At 47.9% G+C, this 13,050-nt stretch overlaps 1 protein-coding gene across 4 annotated transcripts in view; it reads right to left on the bottom strand.

The window, feature by feature from the left end:
* Positions 1 to 984: 984 nt before the first annotated feature.
* The window catches only part of CUNH6orf89 (chromosome unknown C6orf89 homolog), a 36,845-nt gene continuing 24,779 nt past the window's right edge, over positions 985 to 13,050 (bottom strand). For 2 of the 4 annotated variants that reach the window (XM_034991633.1, XM_034991635.1), the window contains 5 exons: positions 12,750 to 12,904; positions 12,478 to 12,617; positions 11,017 to 11,146; positions 8,078 to 8,201; positions 985 to 5,205 (listed from right to left, as the gene is read on the bottom strand). In XM_034991633.1, the coding sequence (XP_034847524.1) occupies positions 5,111 to 5,205; positions 8,078 to 8,201; positions 11,017 to 11,146; positions 12,478 to 12,617; positions 12,750 to 12,904 (644 nt within the window). In that variant the 3' untranslated portion in view covers positions 985 to 5,110. Of the gene's footprint in view, positions 8,202 to 11,016; positions 11,147 to 12,477; positions 12,618 to 12,749; positions 12,905 to 13,050 lie in introns of all 4 variants that reach the window. The other 2 variants (XM_034991632.1, XM_034991634.1) reach the window with 1 other exon arrangement.

Below are 13,050 nucleotides of genomic sequence, written 5' to 3'. Positions count from 1 at the left end.
CCTGTCCCTGACGAGGGTGGGGAAGAGGCTGAGCATTAGCTGCTGGCTTAGCTCTGCCCCTCCAGTCTGCTCCCCCAGCCTAGGCGTCTGTTACTGATCCTTCCAAAGGAGGGAGGGAGAGAGACCACAGCCAACATGTTTCTGAGGGGGACACTATGGCAACAAGTTGGGGGGGGGGAAGTTGCCAGTCATGATGAGACTAGGGGTTCTTGGGAATGCCATGTGTCTGTCTGATCCTGTCACAAATTCTTGTGGATAAGAGAGAGTTTGTTTCTGAAAGGGCCAAAAGTGTCCTGAGGAGCTGGAATTTGGAGGCTGGGACACGGCTGATCTTTGAGTAAAAGTGGCTTCACAGGATGACCTCACCTACCCCACAGAGCTGTTGTGAGGAAATGAGGTTAACTAAGCTTGGCACAGCTGATGGCCTGACTGCCCAGTTTCTGTTTGAAACTCTAGACTGGTTTCCCTTCTCTGCTCAGGTGCCTGCAGCTGGGGCTCATGCTTGGATCCATGCTGCCGACTGACAGACGCACTAAGTGGAGGGGAAATGGTCTCCGGGTCAGCCCCAGCCCCACCATGTCTGGAAGGTTCCAGGCCTCCACTAGGAGTTACATAACATTTCTTCTCTCCACTCTTCTGAAAAGCTCTGGACATTTCCCAGTCTCCGGAGAGAGGAAAATGACAGATGTATTTAGCTCTAATGCTTAAATTATGCAGGGCAGGGAAACCAGACACTAAGGGGCCTGGACAAGAGACAAGCTGGCTGGACGGTTTCTCACAAAGGCCAGTGCATAAAACCATACTGTGTCCAAGGGTGGGCCGACCTGGGTGTGGTGCAAACAGGGGAGCACCTGTCTGTCTTCTTGGGAGATGCTTTTGTGGAAGAAGCCACTAGATATCAGGAGGCTGGGGCTGAGGAGGCCAGGGAGATGCTGATGGCGACACAGCGTATTCCTAGAGCCTCCCATTTTTCATTTGCTACAGGGCTATCCCCATAAGCACTGGCACCTTCCAGCCTCCTGGCCCAGACACCCATCGGCGCTGTGTACAACATGCATAGCTCTGAACAGAGAGAATCTCAATCTAAAACGCCATTTAAACCAATATTGCACTGTATGTTAACTAAAATTTAAACTTAAAAAAAGGGGAGAAACACCATTTAAAGCACATCCCACATTGCTTTCCTTCTTCTAATTTTAGTGGGTGATGGGTCACCACTGTAAGTTAATGAGTGTGAACTCGTGAACTCAGGAGTTTCTCCTCCATCACTAGGAGAGCTCAAAAGCCTAAAGGACCCCTCTGATTAAGAACTGATTCTCAAGAGGTAGTCATGATCACTTCTCTCCATGTAACCAGACAGCTTTGGCTCTTTCCCCTACAACTTGGCCTTCTCCTGTGGGCAAGGATTAGGTAAGAAGTAAACATTTGCTTTGGGGTTTTGAATGTTCATTATGGAAGCCACTGGTTAAGGAGCAAACTCTCATCCCACACTATATTAAAATGAGTGAGGCCATTACCTGCAGCGAAGGAGACTGAGAGTTTTTAAAAACAAATTGCTCCTACACAGAGGTCTATGCTGGATTTGGGAAGAAGGGACGAGAAAATGGAGAGCTGACAAACAAGTGAGGTAAACTCTAAAGGGAGCCACAACTGGAACTGGGCAGAGTCCCTCTTCTGGTCACACATCTGGAAACGTGTGTGATGGGAAAATGGCTGGACACAGTTGTGTTCCAGCCACGCTCACTCTTAAAGAGCTTTCAAATGGGGAGGGAGAAAGTGAAAGATTTTTATAAAAGTCATCTGGTTAGATTCTCTCCTGTTCCGTTTCTGTCCAAAACAATCTTGAAAACAAACCCTGAAGAGTTCCTGGCTTGCTGACCCTCTCCCGAGGTCCTCCTGACCCAGTGCAGACACGCCCCAGGCAATTAAACCCACAGCTTCGCTCTCGGGCACCACACTGTGCTGAGGCAGGGAAACAATGTGCTGCACAACCAACTACCTACTGACCTGCAGTTAACTGTTCTAAGCCCTGTAAAATGTTTCCTGTAAAATGAGGATCTAACACCTACTTGACAGGACTGAGTAACGATTAAAGGAGATCACGGAGATTGAGGCCCTCTTAGAATGGACTGGACAAATGTTACTATTCTTTCCCTCAGAAAATGAGTCCAAATCTGCCCATTTCTTAAACTGTTTTGTTCTTCACAAAATAAGTAGATTCTGTGTATTTGTTTTTTTAAGATTTTATTGTTATGTAATCTCTTCACCCAACATGGGGCTCACACTTACAAGCCCTGAGATCAAGAGTGGCATGCTCCACTGATTGAGCCAGCCAGGCGACCCTAGATTCTATGTTCATAAACCATAATATTTGACTCCCTCCCTTCCCTAAGAAAATTGAGTGTGGGGAGAGGATAAGTTCTGCCTGAACAGGTGTAATGTCTTGTCAATACTTGGCCCCTGCTGACGTCAGGGCATCTGGACATAAATGCTTCAAACTGGCGCCAAAGCAGCCTTTCTCCCCAGAGGGAGCTGGGGATACAAGTCTCTACTCTGGGTGCCTACAAGAAAAGTGAACCTAACCCACGTGTGGAGGTCACCACCATGTCACCTCTTCGTAAACACTCGAAAACTTGTGAGCATTTTGTTCTTCTTGTGGTGGAGGTGGGGGGTTGGTTAGGTAGTCCCACCATGTCCCCCAACCCTTCCTCCTCATCTTGATGACCCTCTTTTGCACACAGGGTCATGCGGAGGGACTTCTGCTGCTCCCATGAGAGCTGGGTGAGCAGCACCCTCACACAAAGTCTCGGGCTGCCAATCCAGGCCATTCCTGAGGGAAGCCATTCCTGTGTTCTGCTTATCAGAATTGCCTTCAGAAGAAGGCAAATTACTTCTACGTATCCAGTAATTAAGAGCTGAAAACTCTCTTTGGAAAATTTCTCCCTTAACAGAAATTGACCTTCAATTCTGAACAGGATAGATTTTAAGCTTAGGAAATGCACGAAAATCTGTTTCTTTGCGGCCACACCATTTTTTTGTTGCATTGTAGACAGCTCAGGGGCTTAGGGGACTTTCCAGGAGATGCCTCAGAACAGCAACACATGCCAAGGGTTTCTCAGTTTTCAGTTTTGAGCTGAAGTGGATATTTTATGAACATTTAAGGTGAGAAGGGCAGGAGTGAAATGGGGAAGGAACACAGGGTAATTCATAAAGACAAAACAGAAATCTCAATCATCAAAACAGTTTCTTTTCCTTCTAAGAAACCCTCTTTTGTTAACCCAAAGGGCCCAACTGAAGAAAACTCTAAGGAACTTGTTTACATATAATCCTTCTCCATGCACAGCAGGGGTAAGGACACTGCAAAGGCTCGAAAAGCTTGCACAAAGCTGGCCTTGAAATGATCCCTCTGAAATAAGACCTCTTAAATCATAATTGCTCAGCAGCATGACTTTTATATGTACAAAAAATTTTGTTTTTCCTGTATTAACCCACATAAGGCGCAGACTTGTTTAAGGAAAAATTCCCTCAGGTACCGTTTATCCTAATTTCATTCAAGTCCATGGAGGCCGATTATTTCCACCCTGAGCTCTGTGAACCATTCTTGTCCTTTACAGGCTCACAAAGCAAGTCTTTCAGTGCCTCTATGATCCCCACGGCTGCTCCTGCTCGGGAGATGTGCTAAGGGAGGGCTCAGGGATAAGGTACAAGGACACCTCCAAGGACGCAGAGGAAGGACCCTGCAAGGAGTCACACCTCCTTCTCTCGCCACTGTCTGCCTCTGGTCCATTCACTCTGCCATGGACACCTGTACTCATCTGATTTCTGAGATTCAGAACCAGGGGCCACAGTCGGGTTTTTTTCTTCAGCTTGGTGACAGCATGACTAGAGGCCAGGTATCTAGCAGCCTCAATAAAGGAATAAAGGGGGAGGAAAAAAGAGGAAGAAAAGTATCCTTATTTATACCACTTGATTAATACATATTAAAAGCACTTGGAGAAAACAATGAGCACAGGGAATCACCCAACTGAAAGAACATACCTTTATATTTTTACGAACAATAAAAATACCTCACCTTGTTTCCTAGTACAAAGAGAGAAATCATTTTAAGACCGAAGATCCCAGAGTCGCACACCCAGCTGGCAAACACGTTGGGTCTGGAGTTCCTTCCCCAACCACATTACAACATCAGCTTGACACAGCTGTAAAACATCTTCCCTGCAGAAAGCTGGACCCTAAAGATCAAACCCGGGGAGGCACCCTCTCCCCAGGCCAGCGCTCTAACTCATCCCCTCTGAAGACACTTGGTAAACGCAACCCAGTTGACAGAAACTGTGCTGCCTCAGCAGTAAAGGGCTCTGGACCAGCCAGGGAGGGGGGGACTGGGAGTCCAATTTCTGAGAAACCATCCAGATAGGCAAGCGAGAAGGGAAGGGAGCGGGGGGCATAAGACCCTGATCAAATGGAGGGAAGTATTACCTTAGAAATTACTATTTCCATTACAATCAGACTCCACCCTGGCATCACTGAGACTCCCGAGTCATGGACACTGGGGAAAGCAGTGCCTTTCTCGAGTGCAATGAGATTATTTAATCCTGTTTCACTGGCTTCTAGATTCCATTCTGCTGGGGAAACTGCAATGACTTCTTTAATCAGGCATGGCTTTCCACAGAAGTACAGGCTGGTGTGGCCAGGAAGACAGGACAAGCAGGCTCACCTGGTAAGGGATGGCTCTGACGTCAGGACTTGCGGGCTGCCCTCTCTGTGGCCAGGGAGCCGGCAGAGGGGATCAGACTGTGCGAGAAAGGGAAGGCACCAATCCCGTTTCCTGCCTGAGGGGCAGCCTTGAGGCTGCGGTTCCAAAAGGTGTGGAAGATGGAAGAGCCCAGTCTCTCACAGGCAGGTACTGGCAAAGTCCTGGCCAAGCAGCTATAGGCTGGAAGAGCTGGGAGGGCCAGGCTATGGCCACGGCCTCCAGCATACGGCTGGCTCATACATGCATGCAGAGGGCAGGTAACTAGGTAGCCTTGGGAAGCGGTTCATTGTTTTTATTTCTCCCCTTTCAGTCTGGTCTTCAGCTCTCTAAGTTGTTCCTCTGTACAGTTCTTGTTTCCTATAGTTCTGAGAGGGTGGTTCCATCACAGACGACCAAAGGCTGGACCCCTCTGGCTATCACGTAGACCTTCCAGTGGGCGGCGCTGGCATAGCCTTGAAGGGAAAGAGCAACAGGACAGCAGGTGAATGTCAGGGACGGGGCACACCTGTGGGCAGGAACAAGGCAGGTCTGCCTCGCATAAACAGCCCCAGTTCTCAGGCTTCTGTGTAACCTGACATCCAGCAGGAGCCACTGTGAACCAAAGCGCCTCATTACCACCACTAGCCTGGGGAACGAGGACCCAGTTCAACAGGTGTACAAAGGCAGGATGCTCCAGATGAGGCTGGAGTTGGGCATCAATTCTCAGGCCCGTGTCATCTTTATCAGCAAGAAGACAGGACAAGTTCCGAGGGGGAGTAGGACCCCCCCCATCCAATTCCCCTAATGTGATCTCTAATACCATCTCATTATAGAACATCCCGATTAGCTCAAACCAACATGTCCTAAATCGTGTTCTGCAAACAGCAGCATCCCGCAAGATAGTCCCAGGAAAATGGGTTCCGTGGTCAAGGAAGTCTGAGAAACACTAGGTTCCACCTAGGCTTCTGGAGCCTTCGGTACACTAATGTGCACTATATATTGACAAGACAGGCAGTTCACAAAATCAACTGACCCAACAGCCATATTTGCCAAGGGCCTTTCTAAGGGGCTCCTGTTCCCATCCCCAAGGGTCATCAGTGATCTGAGGAACGGTTAAGGAAACACTGACCTATATTACAAGTGGCGTAAACGTAAAAGCTTTAAAAACTTGAACGCTTCAATAATCTCCTGATGGAAAATTCTCTGGAGTATGATGTACCTTACCTTTCTTTAAACTGAGAGCACTGAACAGAATTTAACCTCTACTTGGTGACTCAAGAAAGGTCACTCTGGGCAGTGACTCTTCAATCACCGCACACGTGTGGGCTCACCAGCGTCAGCCTCCGAGGCCTGACCCCTACATCGTTCTTGAAAATGCCTCTCACCACGGGTTTTCTGGTGATCTGTGTCCCTGTCCCCTTCCCCTTGGCCTTCAGAGGACAATGTTATTTTGTCAAAAACCACAGAGCCTGCTTGTCACAGCGTGATTCTTAAGGGTCCCTGAGGTGCTGGAGCTGCCACCTGTCCTACAAGCAGCCCTGAATTATCCTCCTTTGCTGTCAGGGTCTGCCTTCCTGTCCTTGTCTTAATTTATTTATTTTTAAAGACTTTATTTATTGAGAGAGAGAGAGAGAGAGCATGATGGCGGGAGGGGCAGAGGGAGAAGCAGACTCCCCGCTGAGCAGGGAGCCCGATGTAGGACTCAACCCCAGGACCCCGAGATCATGACCTGAGCCGAAGAAGGCAGACGTCCTCTTGGTCCTCGTCTTTAACTGTGGCAGCCGCAGCCACGGCTTCTGTTTCTGCCACTGCTTCAGGAACCGCTGTCCTCCCCAACCCCGCCACCCCGTTCTTCTCCCAGACCTGCGCTCTTCCTCTTGTTCTAGTCAGGCCCCCATCCTTCCCCACATCACTGTCCTGTGGCTGGCCTTTCACGGACATTGCCGCCCACAGGCCTCCTTTCCTTCTGGTCAGCAAACCAGCCAGTCAGAGCATGGCAGGTGATCGTCATGCTTTGGATCTAAGGCTTTCTGCACTATTCCCACCAGGCTTTGATGCTCAAATCTCCTTTGATCACTGCCAGTCATCCATTTACTCCCCTTAATTCTATAACTGGCATTCTAGATGTCTGTGGGATCCAGAAACCTAAACTTTGGATAACTGAGGTGTTTCTGCAGTTGTCTGAACTGTCAGGCATTTGTAGAACAGAAGACAGAAACTATTTCAAGCATCACTATACACTCAACCCCAAATGCCACACAGACTCGTGCAATAGTCCTGCCTTATGGAAGGGTCACTCCACTACAGGAAAATAGCTTCAGAACTATTTCTACACAAAAATCCTCTTTTTTGCAGTAATTCCCAAGGGCCAGGCCAGCTGTGCTCCATTATCAGTTAATGCTTAATTTGTGCATTATTTTCATTTCTAAACTGAAAAAAATTATGTACTGTGGATTAAAGCTTGTCAGAGTTCGCAGTCCGGACCCTACTTCCAAATGAGGGGAAAGGTTTCCAGCGACCAGGGTCTTCTGAAGAGGTAAAATTAAAAGAAATCAGTTGGGAAGATCAGCCTGGGCTCTGTCAGGGACGCTAGGCTTCCCCTAGGCTTCGTGAGGCAGAAGAAACACAGAGGGCAATAGTAACACTTGGTATTTGCTTCTGCCAAGAAAACTCTACTGTCAAACTGATTGCTACGGACAGCAGTTGATTCAAACCTGCTTTTTTGGAATAGGCTTTTAGACTATAATGCACAGAACAGGCCACAGTTGGGATATCATGGAGCCAAGGGTGAGTCATGACTATGGGGCGGGCCCCCGGCTGTGGGACCCACACGGAAGGTAATACTTCCCCACGGGGCTGTTGCCCTTGCATACTGCTTGCACTGTTTTACGAGCAAAACAGGCAGAAAAAGCATTTCCTCGAATCTAGAACTGTACCACCCCGGCCTGACTCTGTTGCAGTGGACACGTAAAGCTTAATGCTTTGCCTAGCTGATGGGAACTTGGGATGGTCACCTCTCATCTCTGGGTCTCAATCTCCTCATCTGAAAAATAAAGGATGGCTCTAAGCATTTCCCATAATGCCTTCTAACTGGAAACTTTTAAGACCAATGGACACATCATGCATTCTAAATGTATATACAAGGAAGCATTTCTCTGTGCTATGTTTCCTCCTTAGCATATTGTTCCACCTAAGCATAAATATTGACTCTGCCCATAAAAGAAGCCTATTTTTGACTCTACTTAATTGAAACTTTGTGAAGACAGTATTTAATTCTCACAATCGTTTCTGAGTTGAAAACTACACAGATCCTGCGGCTGACCTTGCCCCCGGGGCCCCACCTACCAATGTCCCCTGGCTCTAGCGGTGTCGCCAGCGACTGGCAGTGTCTTTGGCACTGGGCGGGGGGGATGAGCTGCAACACAGCCTCACCGCTGCCAACAATAAACAGGTCATGCATCCTATGCATCTGGAGGAAAAAAAACAAGGGAGAAGGAAAGGGAAACAAAATAAAAACCAGTGCCATGGGAGATGAACATACAAAAATATATATATGGCTCTGACTTTTCTAGCAGCCTAAGCGAAAAGGAAAAGAGAACCAATGACACAATTCACAATTATGCCCAAAGGACAAAAACCAACTAGTTTCTCCTAAACCTGGCATCTCCTGGTACTGAGACCAGGGACTCAGTGTCCCTATCTCCTGGTACTGAGATCTCTCTGTGGGTTCTCCTAAAGAGACACTGTGATTTAGTGGGAGACTTCCTCAGCCCCAGCCCTAACACAGATCTAGCACGAGCTTCATAATTCACGGCTATTTCTAGCCACAGCTCCAAAGGAGGCTGAAGGCAAATCATCTACGTACAATTTAACAGACGTCTAGGAGAGGCCAACACATAGTGGTCTAAGTATATGATCTTCCAAGGGTCTGGTTGGATCCAGACTTTTCAGAGAAATAGATGGCCTGCATTTCCTTTGGGCAATGTTCCATGGAATAGTACTTCTTGCTGCCAGGGTTTGGAGGAGAACTGAACAGCAGGAAGTTCAAGTTCACACTTCTGGGCAAGACCTGGGTGAACAGATATATCACACTACTGATGAAAAACTAATGACAGTAAGAATGGCCTTAGATTTCGAACCCTAAGAAGGCAGCCAGGCTCTGCGCCCCCACAGTAGCGACTGCACTTGGGAGGGCAGACTACCGCCACCAACGCACAGAGTGCAACCCGCTCTGTGCCAGGTCCGCTGCGAACCCTGGTCTTGGGGTGGGCAGGGAGTAGGGACAAAGGGAGAGGCCGGGCTGTTCTTGCTCAGGCTTTTCTTCCAACCTAGATGGTGAGAGAAAACCTTTAGGGCCTCTCTTCCCTGTCTCCTCCAGGAAAAGCCTTTCTATGCCCACATAACACAAGGGTCTGAAGGCCAGCTCCCCGGGCCACGTCCTGGTTTGCCCTCCAGAGCACTGGGTCCCTCCAGAGCTTTGGTCTGGGCCCTATCTTCTCCTGTCCCCAACCCTGGTGTCTCTGTTGCTCCCACAGCTCCTGGCCAGGATGCTGTTTCCATGGCAACACTAGAGCCATTCAACTGCCAGTGTTGTGACAGAAGGACTAAGGAGGACTAGTGGCTTATGACTGACTGGCAGAGGCCCTGACACCTGCAGTCTTAAAGAAATCCCAGGACACCAAAACCCAGTGGATGTAGCTCTTTTTCATCCAGGCCTGAGAGGGGGTGGGACCATGTGCCTCTACCCCCAGGAGGGGAAGAAACAGACAACGGGATGGAGCAGGCCAGCCCCAGGCGACCCTGTGCACTGGGTGATGTGGGCCTGGGAGCCAGCCCCTCACCTCTTTCCCCAGTGCCTCTTACAATCGGATCCCCACTGCTTATTTTCTATCCCAAGGCTGCCCCACAGACATATGACTTTACCGGGCTCTAGGGCCCAGGGATGTGGACAACAGGGTGGAGTAACGAGGCTGTCGAGAAAGGAGAGCCTGGGCCAGGGCGGGGAGCAGATGCTCTAAGAAACCAGATTCTCAGGATGTTTGCCTATTTGGATCACTCCCCTTCCCAAAACATGCTTGAGAACCACAAGATGACTCTGATAGGCGTCTGAGTAACTTAGTATTTACCTTCTGGCTGGGATCCTCGGTGTTCCTGTTAAGCAGACTGGTGAAATTAACTTCAGATTCAAGTGGGAAAACCAAGATAAAGATAAAAGCTCTCGCCCAGAATTGTATCATCATTATGAAGATGAAATCATACTAGGGCCCTGAGTTCTAGCCGGGGACAGCAGAATAAACTTCTTTAAAATCTGAGGCAAGAGCCCAGCACCTCCACCCTACTGCTGGCAGACAGAAGTTCTTACTTCTAGACAAAATGATTGTTTTTTATAGGCTTTGAAATTCCTTTACCACGATTCAGCAAATTTGGAGCCAAACAATAGTATTGGGAGGTTGAAAACACAACCCGAGGTTGGTAAGGGTCACAGTTTGGGAAATTTCATCCTAGTAATTCTTCCAAACCAATCTAAACTCAAAAACCTTCCTCAGGAATGAGACTCAACAGGAGAGCAATTCAGAGAAAAAAGTAAAAAGACACAACATAGAACAGCTTGACTCAGTCCACTGGCCCCAGAGAGGTAAATGGGGGCTCTGGGTACTTGGCCGTGGACTAAGTGTTGCTATCCAAACTGGTCTGCCTGCCTCAGGCACATCCCGGCCACCCTTTAATCCCCAACCCTCTCAAGCTTTTTGCTTTTCCAGTTCTCCACCTGAAGTTTCTCATTTGTTTATTTCTGGGGAAAGGTAACCTGGAATGGGGGTTGGTGGCAGGGTGAAAAGCCCTCCTATTAACTTGCTGTGTCCTTGGGCAAATCATTCACTCTCTCTGGAGCTCAGTGGCCCTATCCACAAAATGAGTAAGATGGGCTGCTCATTTATAGCTTGCCTGCTGTCTACTTTGAGGTGGGGAAGTCAGACTAACTGCATCCTTGGGTCCCTTTAAATTTCAGGATTTTACTTCCTAATGTAGAAAAGTAGCTTGACCTCAGGTGTCAAGGGCAGGAAACAGATCTGCAAGGTAACGAGACTTTCTGTAAGCATGCCTTTGTGGAAGGGTGGGCCACTGCAGGTCTCCTGGCTAGCAACAGGTGGAGAGAACTGTAGATTATGTGGGTGTCCCTTCAATTTACCTTCTGAGTTGACATGCAGGGAAGGAAGGGATTATGACATCAGCCCAGGTGCCAAAAGAGGAGAATTCTAGACCCAAGTCCTCTCAAAATGTCCTACCTTACTACCCACAATAGGTTCCGGTTGAAGAAGGAAGCACTTTTTTAAAGAGGCATCTTTTGGAAATGGCAGGTAGGTGAAAACAGGAAAAAGCTCACGTAAAATGTGTGCTCTGTTTAGAGGTCTTCTCCTGTAAAAGTTTGAAAGAGACAAAAGCAATTCAGCTGGGCAAGCCAGCTTCTATCTCCATGACTAACAGAGAGCTAAGCAAGGGTGGGAAAACTGTGGGCGGTGGGTAAACAGGGAAAAATATCAGGACAATATCCTAAGTATTAGATTAATGAATAACAGTCATGCCAAATCAATTAATTGTGACATGCACACGTACACACATAACTCCACAGCCAATAATTTGTACATGTGGGTGGGGTGTTTATAAAATCCAGCTAAAACAACATATAGAGGAAGGAAAGAAATGGTCCATTCATTCTATCTTGGAAAAGAGACTGAAGTAACTAACAGCAGACCAGGCGGGAGAACAGAAGGGAGGAGGAGGAGGCAAAAATCATGAACTTTCTTCTAAGGTGGTATGGCATGCAATGGGAAGCCTGACTAGTTAAACCAGAGTATTCGATCAGGCAAATAAATGGCAAATTTTTAAAAAGACAGAAGCATTGAGAAATTATCTAACAAAAAGACCAAAAAAGCAATTTTAATTCTCTTTTGGAATGGTTCTAAAAGGAAACTGGCTTTCCTTCTTTTTTTCTGGAGAGCAACCTTCACCCCAAAAATGGACCATGTTTTCTTTTTATTTTTTTTTAGAGAGAGTGAGCGTGACCGGGGGAGGGGCAGAGGGAGATGAGCAGACTCCCTGATGAACACAGAACCTGATGGGAGGCTCAATCTCATGACCCTGAGATCACAACCTGAGCCAAAATCAAGAGTTGGACGCTTAACTGACTGAGCCACCCACGCGCCCTGACCATGTTTTCTACAGGACACAGGGAGGAAGAGGGAGACAGACCTGGGTTTCAATCCTGGCTCGGTGACCTTAAGCAAGGTACTTAACCTGATTCCCACTTTTCTGATCTAAAAAATGACAGTGATAATTCCTACTTCCTACGGCTATTATGAGCATCACCAGTGAGGAACAGACACTAACCACTAAGGCACACAGCCTGGCACAAACAAGTGCCAGGAAATGAAGTTTCCCTTCTATTCTTCATGCTTTCTCTTTAGCCCTCAACACTCAGGATGCACAAACACAAATGTTAAACATGTCCTCAGAAATAAATTATGATGCTATCGGGCAATCTCAGTGTGTATTTATGGTGACAGCCCTCTTGAGACACCTCTTGGACTCATCACTGGTTTTTCAACAGTGAGGTTCTATCATTTGACTTGAAGAATGCCTACCCAGTGTGAGGCAGGGGAGGGTCTCGGTGGTAGCTAGTATTGTTCTCACACTTGGTCTGCCCGGTTTCTACCACATGCAGGCTAAGTGCCCTCTTCCACACTCACCACGGATAAGGAAATGGGAACCACCGTTCGGGAAAGCAGCGCCACCACTTGTTGAAAAACGCTTCGCTGAAACCTTCCGTTACCTCAGGGTACTGGCACAGGAAACGCTGAAGCTCCTCTGACAACAAGAGCTGTCCCGTCTTGGCAAGGCAGAAAACAAAAGCAAGACAAAAACCAACACAGGATTCCTTCTCAGGCATGTCACAGAGCCTGACGCTTGTGAGCCATTAAACAGATAACCTATCAGTGGGAGAATAAGGCTTCTTGCTCACCTTGATCACCAGAGGATGCAGTCTCTCAAATTTCTTCGGGGTATCTTCCAGGAGCATTACCTTGAGGGGTAATTTCTGGGCACAGCCAGTGCAGTTGGCAGGGATGGGGTCTGACTCATTCTGCTCACAGTTGTTTGTCCACCAAGGGTCAAAGTCTGTGAGAGGAAGGGATATGGAGAAGGCAGATGCAGAACACAGCGGGTAAACTCTCAGCCTCAGCAATGAAAGTAAAAAGGAAAGATACAATGATTTTTAAAAGCTAACGATGATCAGCACTGGTGACCTCCGAAAAGGTACACAT

Source organism: Mirounga leonina, unplaced genomic scaffold, assembly GCF_011800145.1.
Source record: "Mirounga leonina isolate KUSES-001 unplaced genomic scaffold, KU_Mleo_1.0 Mir_53, whole genome shotgun sequence".
In the NCBI taxonomy this organism is placed as follows: domain Eukaryota; kingdom Metazoa; phylum Chordata; class Mammalia; order Carnivora; family Phocidae; genus Mirounga; species Mirounga leonina.
The sequence above is the reverse complement of the archived record's forward strand: the minus strand, read 5'-3'. Positions and strand labels throughout refer to the sequence as shown.